At 39.4% G+C, this 24,417-nt stretch overlaps 1 protein-coding gene across 1 annotated transcript in view; it reads right to left on the bottom strand.

Annotated features, from left to right (window-relative positions):
• Nucleotides 1–24,417, bottom strand: part of kiaa1109 (KIAA1109 ortholog) — a 418,633-nt gene that overhangs the window by 49,795 nt on the left and 344,421 nt on the right. The window contains exons 64-68 of the mRNA XM_059965080.1: nt 23,569–23,662; nt 19,176–19,238; nt 12,193–12,431; nt 9,748–9,963; nt 4,693–4,873 (exon numbers count right to left, since the gene is read on the bottom strand). Of these exons, the coding sequence (XP_059821063.1) occupies nt 4,693–4,873; nt 9,748–9,963; nt 12,193–12,431; nt 19,176–19,238; nt 23,569–23,662 (793 nt within the window). The remainder of the gene's footprint in view (nt 1–4,692; nt 4,874–9,747; nt 9,964–12,192; nt 12,432–19,175; nt 19,239–23,568; nt 23,663–24,417) is intronic.

Raw genomic sequence — 24,417 nt, 5'->3', positions numbered from 1 at the left:
ACATGTATATGCAGTGGTAGTGGTGGTAGTGATGGCAACCATGGCTGCATTTCTCCTGCTCTATTCTGCTGCCTTCTGGTTGTTCTTTCCATCTCCAGAATACAAACTCCATCTCTACACAGCTGTTGCCAAGTGTCACGGTCGGCAGCAACATCCTCCAGGTCCTCAGGTCTGATCTTACACTTCCCTAAAGCATTCTTCATCTGATCCTTCTAGTGCTTCTTCGGCCCTCCAGCTGAGTGTCAACCATGATGTAGCTGACCGTATAATACTCTGCAGGGTAGCCGACATGGGGGCATCCTTATCATGTGCCCCAGCCACTGCAGCTGACGCTGGGTGATCATGGCCTCAATACTTCTGCAGTTGGTCTTTACGAGTGTGAGGCACCCGCTCATGCCAAATAATTCCCAGGATGTGCTGATGGCAGCTTATGCGGAAGCGCTCCAAGGACTTGATGTGATGGCTGTAGGTTACCCAAGCTTCACAGCCATAAAGGTGGTGACACAGACCACTTGGTATACAACGACCTTCGTGGAGGGACGAAGGCTCCTGTTCTGAAAGACTCTACGCCGAAGTCTCCAAAAGGCAGCTGATGGCTGTTTAATGCGGCTCTGGATGTCGTTGTCAATGCTGCTATTCTCAGAGAGAATGCTCCCCAGATATTTGAAAGATGGCACTACTGACAGCTTTTCACCACCAGTGAAGGCAGGTAGGGTGGTTGGGACACTAGCACTCCACTGGCAAACCACTTCTGTCTTGGTGGTAATGATGGTCAGCCCCATCCTGCTGTACGCTCACAGCCACAGCAAGGACAGTCTGAAGATCCTCCAGAGTATGGGCCACAAGAGCACAGTCATCTGCATACTGCAGCTCCAGGACCCGTTCTCTATGGAGTTTGGTGGTTGCGTGGAGCCTCCTGATGTTAAAAGAGGTTGCCATCTAATCTGACGTCCACTGCCACACCGCTGCTATACTCAATCTTGTTGTGGAGAAGCTTGGTAACACACAGGAGGAAGAAGTTAAAGAGCACTGGTGCTAGCACACACCCCTGCCTCAACCCCATGTGTACAAGGAAGGGCTCGGACTCTTGTCCTCCTATAGCAGTCATCCCATCGTGGAACTGGCAGAGGATGTTAACAAATTTATTGGGACAGCCAAACCTGAGGAGGACATCCCATAAGAGCTTTCTTTGCACAGTGTCGAATGCTTTGGAGAGGTCGACGAAGGCCATAAACAGGACCTGATGTTGCTCCCAGCACTTTTCCTGAAGCTGCCGGGCTGTGAAGATCACGTCAATTGTGCTCTTGTTCTTCCTAAATCCACACTGCGATTCAGGCAGCATTGACTCAGTGATGTTGCTGATGAGCCTCTGAAGTATCACCTTAGCCAGGACCTTTCCAGTAACACTGCAGATGATACTAAGGTAGGTGGCGTTGTGGATAATGAAGCAGGTTTTCAAAGCTTGCAGAGAGATTTACACCAGTTAGAAGAATGGGCTGAACGATGGCAGATTGAGTTTAATGCTGATAAGTGTGAGGTGCTACATTTCAGTAGGAATAATCCAAATAGAACATACATGGTAAATGGTAGGGCATTGAAGAATGCAGTAGAACAGAGTGATCTAGGAATAATGGTGCATAGTTCCCTGAAGGTGGAATCTCATGTGGATAGGGTGCTGAAGAAAGCTTTTGGTAGGCTGGCCTTTATAAATCAGAGCATTAAGTATAGGAGTTGAGATGTAATGTTAAAATTGTACAATGCATTGGTAAGGCCGAATTTGAAGTATTGTATACAGTTCTGGTCACCGACTTATAGGAAAGATATCAACAAAATAGAGAGAGTACAGAGAAGATTTACTACAATGTTACCTGGGTTTCAGCACCTAAGATACAGGGAAAGGCTGAACAAGTTAGGTCTTTATTCTTTGGAGCGTAGAAGGTTGAGGGGGGACTTGATAGAGGTATTTAAAATTATGAGGGGGATAGATAGAGTTGATATGGATAGACTTTTTCCATTGAGAGTAGGGGAGATTCAAACAAGAGGACATGATTTGAGAGTTAGGGGGCAAAAGTTTAAGGGTTACACGAGGGGGAATTTCTTTACTCAGAGAGTGGTAGCTGTGTGGAATGAGCTTCCAGTAGAAGTGGTAGTGGCAGGTTCGGTATTGTCATTTAAAGTAAAATTGGATAGGTATATGGACAGGAAAGGAATGGAGCGTTATGGGCTGAGTGCGGGCCAGTGGGACTAGGTGAGTGTAAGCGTCGGCAAGGACTAGAAGGGCCGAGATGGCCTGTTTCCGTTCTGTAATTGTTATATTAGTTATAACAGGAAGGAGTGATATGCCCCTACTATTGCCGCAGATGGCCTTGTCACCCTTGTCCTTATAAATTACAACAATGTTTGCATTTCTCCAATGCTGTGGGATGTTCTCATCAGTCCAGGCCTTGGTGATATACTGGTAGAGGGTGCTTTCTTCATTAATTCAGCAGGGATATTGTCAGAGCCAGGGGACTTGTTGTTCTTAAGGGAATGGATAGCTTATAGAACCTTCTGGAAGGTTGGTGGCAGACTGAGGTCGTGGATAGGAGGAAGCTCAGGCAGTTCGTCCAGGCTGGTGGGGTCTGCGTCAGAATCCTGATTAAGCAGGGTGTTAAAATGCTCAGCCCTCCTCAACAGAATGGTATTCTGATTCTTCAGAAGTGTTTGACCATCTGCTGTTTTCAGGGGAGTAACGCATTGATTTATTGGGCTGTAGATGGTTTTGACAGCATTGTAAAAATTATGAATGTCATTATTATCGGCCAAGGACTGGATTTCAAGTGCCTTTTCAGTCCACCACTCATTTTGTATGGCCCATATTGTCTTTTGCACTTTCCTCTGGGCTGCCTGCCAATGCTGTCTGTCCCAGTCCATTCATACCTGCTTCTGTCGTCAGAAGCCCCATCATCGACAGACTTCAACCATATGTAAGGTCCAGGTATTGTTCACCATGGTCAGAGGAGGAGACCTGCGCAAGGAAGATATTAAAGTGCCACAGGGGGCGTGCCATCTACAGAAGCACTATCTTCACCATGATGAGGTAACGTTGGCAAGGGTGAACCCAGGTCAACCGGTCCCACATCTTGGCTGCAGGAGGCTGCCGGGTCCTTGGTCTGTTAAGGCCCGCCTATTGCTTGTTGCCAGTGCATTGCTTTTCTGTCAGGGTGTGCTCCCTTAACCTTGTCTCAACAGACTTACCACAAGGCAGTGGGGCTATTTACCCATAGATGGGGCAGTGGTTGACGGGTGCCAGGGTGTGTCCACACAGTGGTGGGCTTGCACGCCGCGTCTCTGGGGCCCACTGCTGCTCCAAGATCCCCTGTAGTTTAGCCTGGGACCGTAAGATACCCAGTTTGCGTGTGTGGCCCCGAGGAGGCACTGCAGGAGTCTTGGTGGTGGAGAGGCTCTGTACTGGCAGGAGGAGGCTTACACACTCGGCTCCTCTTTTCACCCTCTGTTGAGAAGGCTAGCCAGTGGCAATAGCTGCAAGCAGAGAGCACTATGCAGCAAACAGCATGCAACAGTATGGAGTATTTGCTCATAGGGTGTGTGTGAAAATTCATGGGATATTCCTCCGAAGAAAGACTTTCTACATTGATGGATTTTTGCTGAATGTTATCCATCCTCCAGGTAAAGCAATAACAAACTGCAGTCAGCTGTTTGCAGTTCAGTTCATGTCAAATTTCAATGCATGCTCAGTCAAGCACAGTGACCCAGACGTCAATTTAAGTGATCCAGATGTTAATTCTGAGTATTTAGTGCAGTAGCAGAGCAGTAACAGGATTGAGGTATTTTGCAATCAGCTCCTCAGCCTCAGATAGTGATGCCTAAAGTACAAGTTTCAAACTTGCTCATCTGAATGCCAAAAAGACCCAGGTTTTGTTTGCAGTATTTTCTTGCAAGGTTTGTATTTTTCTTCATCATTTTACATTTTAATTGACTCTATTTAAATATTTATTTTATTTATTTCCATTGAAACTACTTGAACAGCTTTTACACTTCTCAGATGATCAGAAATATTTAAAAACAGTTGAAAAGCCATTGACTGGTAAATATGAACAGAAGGGTGGAAACTGTTAATGAATTACGACTGCAGGATAGATACAGTTCAATGTAAAAGTCTTAGACACCCTATATTTTTGATGTAATTTCAGATGGCATGGCCTCCACAGAATCCTGATCTCAACATCATCGAGACTATCTGGGACACCTGGGGAATCAGAAGTAAGCAAGAAAGCCAACATCTGCAGAAGAACGGTGGCAAGTTGTCCAAGATGCTTGGAGCATTCTACTAGCCGATTTTCCAAAATAAAATTGCACGACAGTGCATCTAAGAGAGCTGATGCAATTTTAAAGGCAAAGGGTGGTCTCACCAAATATTGATTTGATTTAGTTGTTTTACTGTCCCTGCTTTTTATTGTATTTTTTGACATTTAGAAACTATCCATTTTATTATTTTTGAAAGCATCTTCCCTTTATGTCCCTAAGACTTCTGCACCATACAGTAGAAATATTGGAAAAGAACATAGATGCATAGAAAACATTTAGCACACCAGGTAACTAACCTTTTTAAATATAGAGCAAGAAATTCTTATTATTTCTACACAATGACAATGTACAAGTAAACATTTAATATAAAGGTGTGTTTATTACCTTTACATCTACTCCTGGAATGTAAAAAACCGTAGTTTCAAACTCTGTTGTTTTGGTCTGAAGAGTATGTGGTACTTTTTTCCCACTTGATACATGAGTACTTGAAGTATAGTTTTGATGAGTTTTTTTCCTCTTTGGAGGTGTTTCCTGGTCCACATTTTTTAAATTCTTCTCAGTATTCCTGTAAAATAAATAAGTATGATTCAAGATTGTTTAATGTCATTTCCAGTACACAAGTTTAAAGGAGAACAAAATAATTGTTACTCCAGATTGACCTAGCACAAGAAAACCCATAAGGTAAAGAACACAATAATAAGAAAAACACAATAAATATAAATACATAAAGTAACTTATGTACATAGAGTGGTTATATGTCCATAAAGTGATGTTAGGCACATAAGATGAGTGACAGAAAATGATGAAGTAGTGGTGATTGGGGTTGTAGATGTGTGTGTTAGTGGGTGGAGGTATTGATCAGCCTTACTGCTTGGAAAAAGTAACTGTCTTTGAGTTTGGTAATCCTAGCATGGATGCTATGTAGCCTCTTCTCTATGGGAGTGGGACAAACAGTCCATGGGCAGGGTGGGTGGGATCCTTCATGACATTACTGACCCTTTTCTGGCAACTTTCTGTATATATGTCTTGATGGCAGGTAGGCCTGTGAAACATTGGGCCAGTTTTGAATGCCTGTTGTACTGCACCCTGTACGCTGCAGTGCAGTTTCTATACCATGCAGTGATGCAACTTGTTAGGGTGCTCTCTACTGCACATCTGCAGAATGACTTGAGTATAAATGTGCAGAGTCTAGCACTCTTCAGCCTCCTCAGAAAGTGGAGGTGTTCTAGTGGAGTGGAGTTCTCTAGTTTACCCATTCCCCATTTCATATTTCTAAGCAATTAATATATTTTAATTAAGTGCAGTTTGAAGATTTCCACTGTAATTTTTAAGCCAACTGTCAATAAGCATTCTAACCAGTTTTAATGAGGAGCATCTAAAAAACAAAATTAAAACAGCAGCAAAAGCAGTATGCACTTGATCAGGACAGTGAGGTAAAAAGTTCAAAGATGCTTCAGACAGTAAATGCGGCACTAAATCAAAGAAAAGAATATTAGTATAGTTGATACATGATTTTAAATGGTATCTAAAATGAGAATGCGCAGAATTAGCAAGGAAATTCAAGAGCTTCAGGGCTTAGCAGATGAAACCATAAACATTAAGTGATTAAAAATGGGACCACTCAAGGCGCCAGATTTGGAAGAGCACAGATATTAATTTTGGAGAGATGAACAGCCTCAGGTAAGTAGAAAATACAAGAACATGGAAAACACAAGATGAGTAGGACTTTTTTTTTAAATGGTTCATTAAATGGTTATGGCAACTGCAGATTTCAAGAGAAAACAAATCTGATGCTGAAGTTTGTAGGGCGATGAACTAGTGAGGATTACTTTCCACAGAGATTTATAATGATGATGAATCAAGTTATTCTTCCATTTCTTGTCATATGAAACATATGTGGTACCGTGCAAATGTCTAGGACACATATATATAGCTAGGGTGCCTAAAACTTTTTTCACAGTACTGTAATTTTATGTATTGCACTGTATTGCTGTCATAAAAAAGAACTACATAATATATGTGAGTGATGTTAAAACTACTCTGATGTAGGTCTCTATTGTGGACTGAGAGTGGGAATGGAGCAGGGAGAGGGGAATCATAGTTGGGAAAAGGGGAAGGGAGAGGAGGGGGAAGCAGGAATCACCAAAGAGACATTTTGTATGCAGACTCCTCCAGCCCTGAGACACCAGGAAAAGACTTTTGCGTAGTTCGTATTTTAAATGAGAATTCCAACAGCTGTGACTATAAGGACAGCAGCATTAGTCTGTCATCTCTCAGAACATCACAAATCAAATTACGAAAAAATCAACAGCGTTATTAACTTTTATCATCCTGATCAACAGAAGCTTTTTTTCCAAGGTGGTACAAATATTTAGTCATCATCTGCTGGAAGTAAGAACATTTCCAAAATCTCCCTAACTGCAACTCTGTCCTTGTCATGATTGCCTTTGATTCCTTCCCATACTAGACATTTGGGCCACTTCAACTCTTTGCTGAAGTATCATTAAGAAAGCCGTATCTCAACTAAAATGAACACTGTTATAAAAGAGAACTGGTTTCCTTTATTACAAGTAGAACAGCTCAATCTTCAGATATTAAAACAAATTATGCTAAAGTATGTTTAAAAACACAAAATCATTATTGTTCAATCAGGCAAAATTGAACAAATGCCCAAATTAAAAATCAAAGGATTACCAAATGATCATTTTAGAAGTGGTGCAACAAAATATAGTTTTGCATAACTCACTTTCAAGATTTCATCTCATTACAAAGTAGTTTATCTAATGAAACATTCTGAGCCATAGTCACTATTATGTGGTAGCAAAGAATAGAAAATATGCACGAGAAGTGGATGTCTGAAATAGAGTGTTCTTATAGTTGAAGGGAATTATCTTTTTTGCCAATATGCCCTGCAAACAATAAATTACAGTTGTTTTCTGTGGAAATTAAAAATAATCATATATTTTCTGTGAAAATTTTCTCTATCACTCTATGAATATTGCAAAATTGGTAATACAATCCAAATTAAAAACAACGATTTTCCACAGAAAACATGGAAATCTCTTCTGAACAGCTTGTTTGCAATCTATCCTGAAGCAAATTTCATTAATATTCTGCTTCCTTTACCCTGCTTTCATTCTTCACCTAGTACATTTTATTTCTCATATTCACTTCGTTATGTTCTTTTCCATCTGTTAGCCCTTGCTGAACCTACAGATAAATTGACTTGTGTAAGGAAACTCAAATCTTCCAAAGACCCACATTTCCCAACTTTCACACCATTAAAAAAGACTATGCTTACATTTTCTCCCAAGGAAAGCTTCACATTTCTCCCAAATATCTTCCACCTGTCACCATTCTCCCACACTTAATTATTCACTTAAAGATTACATATTCCATCACACTCTCCTTGCTTTTTCTTCACGGCTTGTTTTCCTATATAGCTTTTTATAATCTGTGAATGTGGAATTGTCATGCTCAGTCTCATTATTAACATGGATTATCAATAGTTGAGATCTAAGCATAGAACCTTGTGGTACGCTAGTCCTTATGAACTGTTAGCCCCTTTATTCTGACACACAGAAAAATGTTAGAGAATCTCAGTAATTCGGACAGCATCTATGGAGGGGAATCAACAGTCAAAATTTCAGTCCAATACTCTTCATCAGGACTGGAAAGGAAGGGGGCAGAAGCCAGAATTTAATTACTCCAACTGATTCCTATTAATCCACAATAATATTATACCCAATTCCACAATTTCCAATTTTATGTCATAACCTTGTGTGGCATCTTACTGAATGATATTTGACAATTAATGTACAGTAGTTAATGTTTGAATATGTATTTTTAACACAATTCCCAATCCTCTAGCTTACTATCCTTCAGCAATGTCACAACAATCTTCTCTAAATCAATATATTAATTTCATCTGTAAACCATCGTTGTATCTCTTTTCCTGGGCTTCTTGTTCTTTCAAAGAACATATATTTAAATATGAATTATGAATCATTTCTTCAAATCTTCATATTCTGCTAAATTATTTTTCATTTAGTTTCCCCAATTTTTCTAAGCTAACTCAATCCTTAGAGCTACTTGATGCTTTTTTCAAGATTTAAAAACCTATTTCAATTGTTCCAAACTGAACTCCATGCATTTCCTTTATCGTATTAAGTGTCCTTAACTACTAGGTCACTAATTAACTCTCCACTGGCGTAAAATACCAGATCTAAAAGAAACTGCTCTGTGCTCAGTTCATCTTTCCTTCTTTATTAACTTTCATGTTTGTTGAATCTGCGCATAAATCACTTTCTAATTATTGGAACTTCTCATACAAAAAGTGTGAATGAGACAGCATGAGCAGACTACCTATAGGTAGGAAATATATTGTTGCTCTTTCACTGTCATCACTGGATCTGATTCCTGGAACTTACAACCCCAAAAGTGAGATTGTGGGATTGCAGCCATTCAAGGAAGCAGTTCATCATCTATCAATGGCAATTCAAGATGGTCAATAAATGGTGGCCTTTCCAGTGACAGCGCGATCACACAAATGTATTTTTAAGTGCAGGGATCCCAGTCTGTATTTTCCACCATAACCTGGTCAAACATGATTTAACTCCATGTTTGAACCTATCTAAATCAAGTTTCTACTAAGGCTGAAGCACATAAATGGCACAAATTATGTCTTCGTGATAATGACACAGATGCAGCATTCCTCCATGTTGTTCTCAGCCCCTCTATCTTTGAAATTGATAAGCACACTGATAAAACTCCTTCATTGTAAAGCTCTATGCAATTGGATTCAGTTTGTTCCCATTCTTGCTCATTGGCTTATATCAAAGTTTTACTTGTTAAGTTGAAAACTTCTGTCTCACCACCATTCTCTCAGTTCAGCTATGGTTGTCTGCATTATCAAGTTTAATTTGGAGCATATCTGCCAGTGTAAACGTGAAGAATCACAGCCAGCTCCTATTTTGCTGCAGGGCCCCATAAAGAAATTGCTAGAGTTTGGTTAATTTCTTAAGTTGTGTACACATGCTGGAGTCCTGAACTCCAAAAACATTTAAAAACTTGTTTTACTTTTCCACTTTTTCTCCCTGACTCTATTCCTTCTTAACTTCCATTATTTATTCTGCATCTGTACCCAATTTTAATTTAGCTTATTCTCTGTTCAGGCTTCTCTTTTTCTCTTTTTATTTTTCAATCCTTAAATTTTAATAGTTATTAGTTCCATTGGTCACCAATTTCCCAGATTTCCTCTCACCATTGCCACACCACCTTTGTTAATTATTTGATTGCTGAACAATAATGGGAGATATCTAACTGAACTAACCTTTCACTGAACTTAATTCATATGAAACGAACAGATTTAAAAACCAGACGTATTTGTGTGACCAAGGTACTTCATAAATCAAATAGAGCAATGAATGGTCAACTGACCTTTTCAAGTTGAATTCATCATGTTCCATTTGCTGAGGCTGCTGGGTAGTTGGGTGTAAAACACATTTTCCACTTTCAATCTCAACTCTAACGTCAAGCTCAAAATCAATGTTCCTTTCAGTCGTTGCATTAAGAGAATTTCTGTTCATTGCTGCCGATGGCCATCGGTCACTAAAAAGTGCAGCAAAGCCAGGAGACTTTTTACGCAAACTATGTCTGTAAAATGATCAGAAATTGACCTATCACAAACAAGAGAAAATCTGCAGATGCTGGAAATTCAAGCAACACACAAAACTGACATCAAAGTTTACAAGATACAATTGTTAACATTAAATGATTCTTATTTTCACCTAACCGTTGGCTGGTGACATTTGCTGATTTCTTCAGTGTGCCTTTGGTACTGGAGATTTAAATTTAAGGTTTCATTTATCAAAAGCTGTGCTTTTTTATCATTATTGTAAATGTTTAGATTAAATGCAACATTAATTCAAATTAAAAACACAAAATGAAGCATCTTCCTCTTGGCAACATCCTACACATGTAAACAGCCAATTTTAAATGCACTTGTTTCCTGCTAATTTATTTTAGTTTACAGTAATATCTGTAGTACTTTCTGAAGCATTGCTGATCAATGCACTATATTGTGACTGTTTTGTATTCTAATCATTTGTGTAGATTGAAAATAACAACTGGTCCCTGTACCAATGCTCAGGGCATCCCAATCTCTCCTGTCCCACTATTATGTAACTTTGTTTTTTATACTTTATGTCTTTGTCCAGAATCAGTAAAGCTTTCAATTTAATTGACAGCCATTCATCAACTGCCTTTTGGATGTCTAGCTGCAACTAAGGGCAGAAATCTCTACAACTTTGGATTGTCACTTCCTGAAATAAATTGAAAATATTGCTTGATGATTGTTTTTTTTCAAATCTGCTTGTCTGATTATCTTTGAGTTTATCCCTACAATTAGCAAGGTTTGTAAATAAACAGGCACCCATGTTGTATTCAAACAAATTTTAAATTTAGCTTTCATTCTCCAATGACCTGCTTCTCCAACATATAGACTGCTGGTAATTCAGTAATGTCCTCACTGTATCATCATTTAGCACTGGACATTAAATAACACCAAGTTTGGGAGATCTGCTGTTTAAAAATAATTTACCTGAGACTTACAAATGATTGACTATTGTTCTCTCCCTTTGCTCGGGAATATTTCTTGCATCTTTCCAGCTGAAGTGTTTGATAACTTAAGCATCTTAGATAGGTTGTTTGCTTAAAGATACTGATTAAATTGTCAAGATTTTTTTTAGCTTCAAATGAGCTTCCTACTATTTAAGATTGCTTTAAGGATCTCGAAACATATTTTCTAATATTTCTTTACAGTTCAGTTCTTAGAGTTACTTTTTGCAATTTACAGATGTTTATGCTATCTTAGTCCCTTGAGCCTGCTCCAGCATTCAAAGCATTTATGGTTGATCCTTTGCTTGTTCCTGTTCCTCCCTAATCCCTAATTCATTTGATTCTGTAGATATCAAAAAACTCTCAATTAAGTATTCACAACTCTGAATAAAGAAATTCCTTATATTCTCAGTTTTAAGTTGTTGTCCACTTATCTTGAGACAATGTTCTCGTCCTATCAGCTACAGGAAAGTGTCCATGCATCGTTGCGAATGAGCTTTTTCAAAACGTGTTTAAATGAGATCTCCCAAGAGAGGTTAAACCTATTCAAACCTATTCTCTTTGTAAGGACAATCCCAGGAATGTGGAGACAATCTGTCAATGTAACACCACCTCTAAAGCAAGAATGTCATTCCTTAATGTAGAGAATTAAACTGCACACAGTTCTGAAATATGATCACTTCAAAGTTGTGTGTAGTTGAATCTAGATCTTGGTACTCATATCCTTTTGAATAAAGTCAAACTTACCAATTGTTTGCTCGATTGCATATTAATTCTGCATTTTAAATCGCTGCACACCCAGACCTATAGCCCAACATTAACTAGTTTCTCACAATGTCATCATTTGCAGCTTCACAACTTCCCAACCTTATATTCTTCGCTTCTTTCTGTCCACTCAGTTTTTCGTATTCTTTTTAGATTACTTACTCGCAATGCAGTTGTCACATTTCTTTGGATCATGAGCAAACATTGACAGATGAAGGATGAAATGTAAGTATATTAAGGATACTGATTATAAATGAGTGACATCACACCTTACCTATTCTAAAGCACCCTACAAATAACTGCTTCTTAAACCTAATCCATTCATCAACTTAGCTGCTTTTCTTACTATACCAAGATGAACTTAAAACCTTCAGTACAAATTTGCTGCAGGTTCAATATTTAACTTAGTAATTGACCACTGGTAACATCATTTTAACCTTCCAATCAGACTCTTAAATAATTATTTAAGTTAACAATTAACGAGAAAAAAATTATGCTTACGGTGTCTTCCTGATGTATTGTGTTTTCTCTTTATCAAACTCTTCATCCCGTTCAGATTCTTCACTAGAAGATGTCAAACTATCATCACGCTTTGCATCGTCAAGCTGGAAGGCAAGTCTTTGTTGAGCAACACGTGGGGTGTTAGGTGAACTAAACACTGAACGATCACTGATAGGTGAAAAATGAGATGGACTATCAACGGTGACTGATAACAGATCCAGTTCTGTCTCCTCGGGGAACTGATGTCATAAAAAAATTAAAAAGACAATGATTACTTTTATGTGACATTCATCTATGAATGAGTTTGAATGAGAACCCAATCACCACCTACACTTGAGCAGCCAGAATGACTTTGTAGTATGAAATGAACATAATCTAGACACATTATGAAAACTAAAACAGAGCAGAAGAAATCTATGACCAAAGATGGATTAAAAAAAAGTATAAGGGTCTGGAAAGAAATCAATTGCTGCAAAGAGCTTGGAAATAGTTATAATTATTAAATTAAATCTTATGTAAGAAGCAGCACAAGTACAAGTACGCTCACTGATAGGTACTCTATAATTAGTAAGCTGGAAATTTATTTCTCAAGCATAAGTAGAGTGTACGTTAAGATCATTTCTCACCAAAGCATTTGTGTTAACCCAGTACTGTTTAATTGCAATGTAGCCATCACAAAGTAGGAAACAAGAGTAGCACCATCATTGGAAATGAAAAGTCTGCATTTAAAAAAACATAGGATACCTCATGGGTTCCAGAGGGAAAGCAAGGGTGTAAACCATACAAGTTCCAGCCATTACTTTCCATCCTTTTCAAACATGGGAAAGAAATAAACAATGAGATTTCCAGACTATTAGGGCTATGCTGTTCACAAACTCATTCTTTTTAGCATGAGGATTTAGAGGACTAAACATAAACATTACAGAACATCCTGTCTATTGTCATCACAACCTACAACAACCCTTCACACTATCCAAAACTCTACCAAACTTTGTGTCATCTGCAAACTTAATAATCCACTCTTCCAGTTCCTCATCCAAGTCATTTATAAAAATCAAGGGTCCCAGTACAGATCCTCGCAGAACACCACTGGTCACTAAACTCCTGGAAGAATATGCTCCATCTGCAACCACATTCTGCCATATGGGTAAGCCAATTCATATCCACACAACCAAGCTTCCTTTGATCTCATGCTTCCTGATTTTCTGAATAGGCCTACCATTGGGAATATTATCAAGTGCCTTATTAAAATCCATATACAGGACATCAACTGCCCCACTTTTATCCATGTGCTTTGTCACATCCTCAAAGAATTCAATTAGCTTCTTGAGGATTAGCCTGCCTCTCACAAAGCAATGCTGACTAGCTCTAATCAGACTATGCTTCTCCAAATGTTTGTAAATCCTGTCTCTCAGCATCTTCTCCAATAATTTACCCACCACTGAAATAAGACTCTTTGTTAATGTAGACACGTTGCACTATATTCACTTTATTTTACACTATCCTCACAAATGTCAAGTTCCTCTCACTGATGAATACTGAAAGACCTCCCCATCATTTCTTACTCCAGGCACATTTCCCCTATTACCCCTACCCTCAGTCTAATCATCCTCCTGTTCTTCACATATCTGTAAAACTCCTTGAGGTTTTCCTTAATCTTATTTGCCAAGACCTTCCTATTCCCCTTTCTAGCTCTCCCAAGTCTATTCTTCAGCTCTTTCCTGTCTACCTTATAACTCTCTACAGCCCTGTCTGATGCTTGATTCCTAAATCTCAAGCAACCTCCTTTCTTCCTCTTGACTGCATGTTCCACATCTCTTGTCAGGCAGGTTCCTTCACTCTATCATTCTTTCCTTGCCTTAATGGGATAAGGGACAAAACTAGCCAGAAACCCACGCAAGTGTTCTCTAAACAAATGCTCTCTCCATGTTTCTGTTGAGCATTTCCCTGAGTACATTCATTCCCAATTTGTTTGCAAGTTCATGCCTATTAGCATCGTAGTTCCCATGTCCCTCAACTAAATACTTTCCCATACCATCTGCTCCTATTCCTGTCCAAGGCTACTATAAAAGTCAGGGAGTTATGGTCACCATCTGTGAAAAGATCACCCACCAAGCAATCTGACACCTGACCAGGTTTGTTCCCTAGCACCAGGTCAAGTATGGCCTCTTTGCATATTGTCAGGAATCCTTGCTGAACATACCTGACAAATTCTGCGCCATCTAAACCTTTTGCAGTAAGGAGCTGTCAATCAATGCTGAGGGCCAGATCAGAGGCATTCAAGTAGGATGACCAAGAAAGTTTCAAGAGGTTGGGGTACAATCTCTGAAAAGTCATCCCACACACCAAGTGCCAATTACTGACTAAACTTGAATCAATGAAGGATGCTTGACAGCTGTGGCGGTTCTTGAATGTATATAAAGTATACAATTATAAAGTAAAATCACCTGAGACATCCAGAGTCCATGAAAACTATTCACCCCCCTTGGAAGTTTTCATGTTTTATTGTTTTACAACACTGAATCACAGTGAATTTAAATTGTTTTTTCTTTGACACATCAACAGAAAAAGACTGCTTTGTGTCAAAGTAAAAACAGATCTCTACAGAGTATTCTAAGTTAATTACAAATATAAAATACAAAATAATTGATTGCACAAGTATTCATCCCCTTCAAGTCAATATTTAGGAGATGCACCTTTGGCAACAATTACAGCCTTGAGATAGGTCTCTATCAGCTTTGCACATCTGAACACTGCAATTGTCCCCATTCTTTTTTACAAAACTGCTCAAGCTCTGTCAGATTGCATGGGGATGGTAAGTGAACAGCCCTTTTTCAAGTCCAACCACAAATTCTATATTGGATTAAGGTCTGGACTCTGACTTGGCCACTCGAGGTTATTAACTTCATTGTTTTTAAGCCATTCTTGAGTAGCTTTGGGTTTATGCTTGGGGGTCATTGCTTTGCTGGAAATCAAATCTCCTCCCATGTTGCAGTTCTCGTGCAGACTGCATCAAGTTTTCCTCCAGGATTTCTCTGTACTTTGCTGCATTCATTTTAGCGTCCACCTTCACAAACCTTTCAGGGCTTGCTACAGTGATGCATCTTGGCATCATGATGCAACCACCACCGTGCTTCATGGTATGGATGGTGTGTTTTTGACGACGTGTGGTGTTTGGCTCACGCCAAATGTAGTGTTTAGGCTGATACCCAAAAAGCTCAATTTTGGTTTCATCTGACCATAGAACCTTCTTCCAGTCTCCCACGTCTTCTGACAAACTCTAGCCAAGATTTCATGAGTTTTTTTTTCCACTCTCCCATAAATCTGTGATTGGTGAAGCACCCGGGTAACAGTTGTACGCACTTTCTCTCCCATCTCAGCCACTGAAGACTGCAACTCCACCAGAGTTATCTAAGGTCTCTTGGTAGCCCCCCCCCACTTCAGGCTCATCTTGAGGTCAGCCTGCTCTAGGCAGATCTACAGCTGTGCAATACTCTTTCCATTTCTTGATGATTGACTTAACTGTACTCCAAGGGATATTCAGTGTCTTGGAAATTTTCTTGCATCCGTCTCCTGACTTCTGCTTTTCAATAACCTTCTCATGGAGTTGCTTGGAGTGTTCTTTTGTCTTCATGGTGTAGTTTTTGCCAGGATACTGACTCACCGGCAGTTGGACCTTCCAGATACAGGTGTATTTTTACTACAATCAATTGAAACACCTTGACTGCACACAATGATCTCCATTTAACTAATTATGTGACTTCTAAAGTGAATTGACTGCATCAGTGATGATTTGGTGTGTTATATTAAAAGGGGGGGGGGTGAATACTTATGCAATAATTATTTTGTGTTTCATATTTCTTTTTAACTTAGATTACTTTGTAGAGATCTGTTTTCACTTTGACACAAAAAAGTCTTTTTCTGTTGTTCAGTGTCAAAAATGCTAAATTAAATCAACTGTGATTCAATGTTGCAAAACAATAAGATAGAAAACTTCCAAGGGGGTTTGAATACTTTTTATAGGCACTATAAAACATGGCTTTGTTTCCAGATGAGCTGCTCGCTCGCTTTGACTGTCAAAACATGGAGGAAGCATTACAAACTCCCACGGCCCCCGTTGATCATGTGCGCATTCAATACTATAATCCCCTTAAAACTAATCAATACGCTTTAAGACTTTGCCCTCAATCCCTTCTTGTGAAATTGGATCCTCGATTTTCTCACTTGCAGATCCTAGTTGGTTCAGATTGACAACACCTCCTCCACGATCGCCATCAACACAGGTGCGCCACAAGGCTCTATTCATTTTATACTTCTTACTGTGGGGATAAGAACACCTCCAATGTCATATTCAAGTTTGCTGAATGTCGTAGGCCAAACCAAAGGTGGTGATGATTCATCATATAGGAGGGAGATAGAAAATCTTGCTGAGGGGTGTCACAGCCTCAACCTCTTACTCAATGTTAGCATGACTAAGGCACTGATTTTTGGCTTCAGAAGGAGGAAATAAGAGGTCTGTGAGCCAGTTCTCATCTGGGGATCAGAGGTGAAGAGGGTTAGCAACTTTAAATTCCTTGGTGTTATCATCTCAGTGGGGCTGTCCTGGGCCCAGCGCACGTGCTATTACAAAGGAAACACGACAGTACCTCTGCTTTTTCAGGAGTTTGCCAAGATTCGTCATGGCATCTAAAATTCTGACAAATTTCTGTTGATATATGGTAGGGAGCATATTGACTGACAACCTCACAGCTTGGTATGGAAACACCAAAGCCCTTGAATGTAAAATCCTACAAAAAGTATTTAATACGGCCTAGTCCATCACAAGTAAAATTCCCTCCACCACTGAGCACATCTACACAGAGTACTGTCGCATAAAAGCAGCATCCATCATCAGGGACTACCACCAAGGCCATGCTCTCTTCTCACTGCTGACATCATGTAGAAATAACGGAGCCTCCAGACTCCACCATCAGGAATAGTTATTATCCCTCAACTATCAAGCTCTTGAACCATAGGATATTACTTCACTGAACTTCACTTGCCCCATCATCAAGGTGCTCCCACAACGTACTGACCCTCTTTCAAGGACTCTTCATCTCATGATCTCGATATTTATTGCTTGTTTGTTTTTTATTATTATTTCTTCTTTCTTTTTGTAGTTGCATAGTTAATAGTCTTTTGCACACTGGTTGTCGGCTCTGTTGGTGTGGTGTTTCAATAATTCTATTATGGCTATTCGATTTATTGAGTATGCCTGCAAGAAAATGAAACTCAAGGTATATGGTGACCTATATGTAGTTTGATAATAACTTCATTATGGAAGTTGAAATCCAGACTGACTCAGTAGGCAATCCCCTTTTCTGCAGCTGTCATACAATTCCTGATCAGCAATGCTGCTCCAGCCTCTGTTATATCCCTCTCTGTTCCTTTTAAAACATCTCAAACCCAGAATTTCCAGAAGCCATTCTAGCCCAAGTGACAGCCAAGTTTCTGTCACAACATCATAGTTTTATGTTCTGATCCATGTCCTTGCTCCTGATATTTCTTGCATTGAAATAGACACATTTCAACCCATCCCAATGACTGCAATTTTCTATGTGAACTCTCCAAGTTTCCTCAATCTCTCTACATGCAGAGATATACCAACTGCCCCATCCCCTGATCTTTCACTTTGGTTCTTATTCTTCTGCCAAACTAGTTTAAACTGTCCCCAACGCTCTAGCAAATCTGCCCACAAGGATATTTGGCCCCCTTCAAGTTCAGGTGAAACCAATGCTTTTCGTGCATGTCATTCCTTCCCCAGAAAAGATCGCAAATCTGAAACCCTGCCCCCTGCACTACTTCCTCAGCACATTTTCATCTACCAAATGATCCTAATCTTCCCTTACTGGTGCATGGCACAGGCAGCAATCCAGAGATTACCACCCTGGAGGTCCTGTTTTTCAGCTTCCGACCCAGCTCCCTATATTCCTGTTTCAGGACTGCATCCCTTTTCCTAACTATATCATACCATGACTTCTGGCTGTTCCCTCTCCCCCTTTAGAACATGGTGGACTCAATCTGATACTTCCCTAACCCTGGTACCTGGGAAGAAACATACCACCTGGATGTCTCTTTCATATCCACAGAATCTGCTGTTTGGTCCCCTAACTATTGAATACCCTATTACTGCTGCACTCCTCTTCAAACACACAGAGCCAGACTTAGTGCCAGAGACTGGTTTGCTGCAGCTTTCTCATGATAGATCGCTCTCCCCCCACCCCCCCCAACAAAGCAGCATTCTTCTTACTGAGGGGAACAGCCAAAGGGTTAGTCTGCATTGCATGCCTATTACATTCCCTTTCCTGATGGTCATCCAGCTACCTGCCTCCTGCTATTTAGGGGTGACTACCTCCCTGGAGCTCTTATCACCTTCTCATTCTCAGTATCAAGTTGAGATATTAACTATAAATCTCAACTTTGATTATAAAAACAACCATACACCTACAGACATCATGGAGATAGAGATGAACATTAATAAAGCAAATTGAGTGCAAATTTTAATTCCCTGGTGATTAAAGAAAATGTGAGTTAGTTAGGGAAAAGTTTAACACAAGTTCAGGAACACTGGCAGAGTGCGACTGAAATTATACTATGAATATAACCATTAAAGTAAAAATCTCATGTGTAGAGTAAAATTATTTCTCATGTTTACTTCTTAATGACTGCACCTTTACAACACATGATGGGTTTTCAAAAAAACACTACAAAACGTTTTTTAGGTTATTTGCTAAAAATCCATTTGTACCAGATTTTATGATCCAAAAATGCAATATGCATTAATTTCTGAATTACCCTGTTATATTTAAAATGCTACAAGACATGTAGTCACACTACATACTTTGTGTGAAACTGAACTTGCAAAGTTTAAAGATGATAGATTTTTGAGAAGATTCCCCCTTGAAGCGCTTGATTTCATTGCAGAGCAGATTTTAAACCAGTACCTGAAAATACCCTTCCTTTGGAGTGCTGGCTTGCCTTGCTAGAGTCAAAGCTGTTTCATTCAGCTTTAATGAAGTGAAAAGGAAAATGTAATTAAATGATAACTTACAACATGCAATACTCCCATTACTTGTGCAGGATAAATAAGAAATGACATCTCTTATATAATCAATAACACTTGAAATTATAGAGATGTTGTAATCTAACAAAGTATGAATACTCCTAGCTTTTAACTAATCAATATGTTTTTGAAGTGTTATGTAACTCCTAAATATGACTTAAAAATGCTCTGCAAAATGATATTCAGAAGTAAGATTTATCTCTGTAATCATATTAGAATGTTCTACTAATAGCTATCATCAATGATAAGCAGCTGACATCAATGTCAATCACCTTGGTATTAACTGCCAATATTTAACAAATCAATTATTAAAATTATTCACTTCATCAGACCATCTATATGATTCAGAATTACCAGATGTCTGTTTCCCCGTTAACACTTTACAAACTACCAGTACTGAATCTATCGAGAATTGACTTGCCGACCGGTACAGTAAAACATCATTAAACCACTGCACTTGGGACTTTGGTGATATTGGGTCTCCTTCTAAAGTTGCTCCTTCCTGAAACACACACTCCTAATCTGATCCTCCTCGCAATGTCTTCCCCCCTTCCAACTAAATCAGTTCCCCACTCTCCATATCCATCTCTCTCCACTCACAATTTATAGCCTAACTTTCTTGATTGGTCTCTCAATGAATATGCTAATTGTGTTCAAGAGTTGTTCTTGGACTTCCTATGTTATTACTCATTTAATTATGATTACAATGCAAAACTTTTCTGCGCAAGATTAAATTTTGGATCCATTTTTCAAGAAAAAAGTTTATACATGCTATAAATCTAGAATACTATTAGATTCTACTTAAGTTATATGAAACCACCCCTATTTACATGCATAAAGTGATTTACAAATGATTTTTCTATTGTTAGATCAACACTATGCTGGATCTTTATTTTTTCCTTCATTTTCAACATATAAGCAAAACAAACAACATAGTATTAATAATATTTAAAAAATCAATTGTGTTCCCAGTTAGGCACAATGATTTACTGCATGTAATTTGCCTGGAACAGTAGACATTAAAAAGATACATTTGTGATATTATATTTTTAAAAAGGAACAAATATTTAAAAATTACTTTCTTTGATAAAAAGAAAATAAATTGACTAGCTTTAATATTTAATGCATAAGCTAAAACTAATAATTTTTGCCATTGTGGTCTTGAAAGAAAATTGATTTATTTTTTAAATACATTTCTAAAGAAGCCAGGAAGATTAAACAATGTGGTTTTCTTAGTTGAGCTCATTCCATGCTGGCCAATAATATAAGAGGATAGCAAAAGTTTTTTCAGATATACTATATAAAGTAAAAGGGAGGTTAGAGTCTCTGGAAAATCAAGCTGGAGAGGTAGTAATGAACGGACAAAGAAATGGTGACAAACTCAATAGGTATTTTTTGTCAGTCTGCACTGTGGAAGGCACCAGCAGTACAAAGTTCAAAGTAAATTTATTATCAAAGCCTGTATGCATTGTACATCCTTGAGATTTGCTTCCTTACTGGTAACCACAAAACAAAGAAACCCAAATAACCCATTAAAAAAACCATCAAGCATCCAGTGCGCAGAGAGTGAAAAAAACAACAGATCATGTAAACAATAAAGTACGCAAATTACATTCAGAACAAGAGTGAGTCTAGTCTCGAAGCTAGGCATCACTAGAGCAAGCCATAGCCTCAGTACAGTGCAGAGCTGAATAAACATGGTGAAGCAGTGAACAAAACCGGCCCGACTCTCACCTCTGGGCCTGAGAGCCTGCCTTTTCAATCTGGCCCAGTACTTAAACTGTCGAAACATCAGGTCGTTCCATTCAGGCGGCAGAAGTGCGTGATGTAACTATTACTAAGTATATGGTGCTTGAGAAACTGAAAGGTCTGAAGGCAGATAGGACAACTGGACCAGATGGACTACATCCCAGGATTTTGAAGGAGGCAGCTGAAGAGATTGAGGAGGTATTAGTAATGATCTTTCAAGATCAAGGTCTGGAGGACCGGAAAACTGCAAATGTCACTCCAGTTTTTAAGAAGGGAGAGAGGCAAAATATAGGAAATTATAGGCCAGTTAGCCTTACTTCAGTGATCAGGAAGACATTGGAGTCTATTATAAAGGATGAGGTTTTGGGGTACTTTGGGGCACATGATAAACTAGGTCAAAGACAGAATGGTTTCCTTAAAGGGAAATCTTGCTTGACAAATCTGTCAGAATTCTTTGAGGAAGTAGTTAGGATAGACAAATGAGAATCAGTGAATGTTGTTTACTCTTAAGTTTTAAGAATAAATTGGATAGATACATGGATGAGAGAGGACTGGAGGATTATGGACTGGGTGCAGGTCAATGGGACTAGCGGAATAAAGCTTTGGCACAGACTAGAAGGGCCGAATGGCCTGTTTTCTGTGTTGTAGTGTTCTATAGTTCTATGGTTTACTTGGATTTTTGAAACCTTTGACAAGGTGCCACACACGAGGCTGCTTAACGAAGTAAGAGCCCACACTATTACAGGAAAGATATGAGCATGGATAGAGGATTGACTGACTGGTACGAAGTAAAGATCAGAAATGAAGGGGGCCTTTACTGGTTGGCTTCCAGTGACTCCGATCCCGAACCCTTGACCTTTTCTATCTGGCCCAGCGCTTAAAACGACCTGAGGTTTGACTCACTTTAGCGCTAGTCCAGATTGAAAGGGTCAGGCCCAGAGACGAAGGACAAGCCAGTGTTCAGCTCGCTGCTTTGCAAGGTTTATACTTCTCTATGCTGAACTGTGGCCTGCAACTAACAGGCTCCTGGATCAGCTGTGACTGGCTTCATGGCTTTTGACTCAATTTATGAACTTTTGTTCTGAACGTTACTCGCTTTCTTTACTGCTCTTTGGCGATTGATGATCTTGTTTTGATGGGTTCTGCTGGGTTTCTATGTTTTATGGCTGCCTGTCAGGAAACAAATCTCAAGGCTGTATATAGTATACATCCTGATAATAAATGTACTTTGAACTTTTGACTAGTGTTTTTGAACTTTAAAACTTTGACTATAAACTTTAAACTTGTTCCATAAGGGACAGTGTTGGGACACTTCTTTTCACATTATATATCAATGATATGGAGGACAGAATGGATGACAGAATTGGCGGCCAGGCTTGCAGATGAAATAAAGATAGGTGGAGGGATAAGTAATGTTGAGGAAAGAGGGAGTCTACAAAAGGACTTGGATAGATTAAGAGAATGGGCAAAGAACTGGTAGATGGAATACAGTGCAGGGAAGTACATGGACATGCACTTTGCTTCCTATTTTCTAAACAGGAAGAAAATTAAAAAATCAGAGGTGCAAGGGTTATTTGGGAGTCTGACTGCATGATTCCTTAAAGTTAACTTGCAGGTTGAGTCAGTAGTGAAAAAGGCAAATGCCATGTTAGCATTCATTTAGAGAGGGGTAGAATATAAAAGCTAGTTGCAATGCTGAAGCTTTATAAGGCATTGGTCAAGGCTTTATGATTTGGACCAATCAGATCATAATTACGACACTTGGGATATGGTGAGCAGTTTTGGGCCCCTTATCTAATAAAGGATGTGCCTGCATTGGGGAGAGTCAAGAGTATGTTCATGAAAATGATCCCCGGAATGAAAGGGTCAACATAGGAGGCGCTCTTGTTGGCTCTGGGCCTCTACTCGCTGGAGGTTAAAAGAATGATGGGGGAAAATCTCATTGAAACCTATCAAATATTGAAAGACCTGGATAGAGTGAATGTAGAAAAAAATGTTTCCTACAGTAGGGGAGTCTCAAACCAGAGTGTGCAGCCTCAGAACACAAGGACAGCTCTTTTGAACAGAGCTGAGGTGGAATTTCTTTAGCCAGAGAGTGGAAAATCTGTGGAATCTGGGGGGCTAAGTCACTGGGTATATTGAAAGCAGAGGTTGATAAGTTCTTGATTAATAAGAATGTTAAAGGTTATGGGGAGAAGCATGCGAATGGAGTTGAGGGGAATGATAAACTAGGTATAATAGAATGTGGAACACTTGACTGGCTGAATAGTCTAATTCTGCTGTTATCTCTTATGGCTTTATAGTCTATTCTAAAAAATCCATTCCCAAATTTATGGACACATTCCCAAAACCCAGTCCTAATTATATTTATATTTACAACCTGAATTTTGAGATAATGAATATAGTTCAACTTTCAGTGTCTATGTTTGGATGCTTCATTGTTGACTTTCTTCTTTATACATGCTGCATAGTACAAATCTTCTCATTATCTCAGCATTGATTGTTAGTCTTTACAATAGCCTTACCATTTCCTGCACTTTAAAAGTCACTCTTGGTCCTGACCCCGGTATTGGTTGCTCTGGAGTTTGGACTTCAGCAGCATCTTCCACCTCACTAACTCTGGAACAGAAAGAAAAAGATGTGAACACAAGATACATGAGAAATTGCCTGGAGTATATACTGGAATTTTGCTTAGTGGTCACAATGCACCACTAGGAAGGAAAACACTAAGGAAAAAAGGGAACATATAACTATGGAGATGCATTACCAAGAATGCTACTGCATTGAACTTCTTTGCTCTTCTTTCTCTATGACTGATAGTCTTTAAACTTGTTATAATACAGAAATCTCTGGGCTAGTAAAAGTTAGCAGCCAAGCAAAGAGGGCAAAACAACAACTTCCATTACATCTTAAAAGAAGTAATGAAAGTAACAACACGCAGCGCATGTGGAAGGGCATCCAGGACATCACCAATTACAGGACAACATCACCTGACTGTGCAGGTGATGCCTCCCTCCCAGATGTGCTGAATAACTTCTACGCCCGGTTTGAGGTGGAAAGTGATGTGGTGGCGAGTAAGTCCACCCCTCCTACAAATGACCAGGTGTTGTGTCTCACCGTGGCCGACGTGAGAAGAACCCTGTGCAGGGTCAACCCACGGAAGGTTGCTGGACCAGACAACATCCCTGGTAGAGTGTTCAGAGGATGTGCAGACCAGCTAGCAGATGTTCTCACTGACATCTTCAACATCTGAGCAGCGCCACCGTTCCATCGTGCTTCAAGGCAGCCACCATCGTCCCCGTGCCGAAGAAGTCTTCAGTGTCCTGCCTCAATGACTACTGTCCTGTTGCACTTACATCCATCATCTTGAAGTG

This window comes from Hypanus sabinus, chromosome 3 (assembly GCF_030144855.1).
Source record: "Hypanus sabinus isolate sHypSab1 chromosome 3, sHypSab1.hap1, whole genome shotgun sequence".
Classification (NCBI taxonomy): Eukaryota; Metazoa; Chordata; class Chondrichthyes; order Myliobatiformes; family Dasyatidae; genus Hypanus; species Hypanus sabinus.
This window is presented reverse-complemented; position numbering and strand designations above follow the sequence as displayed.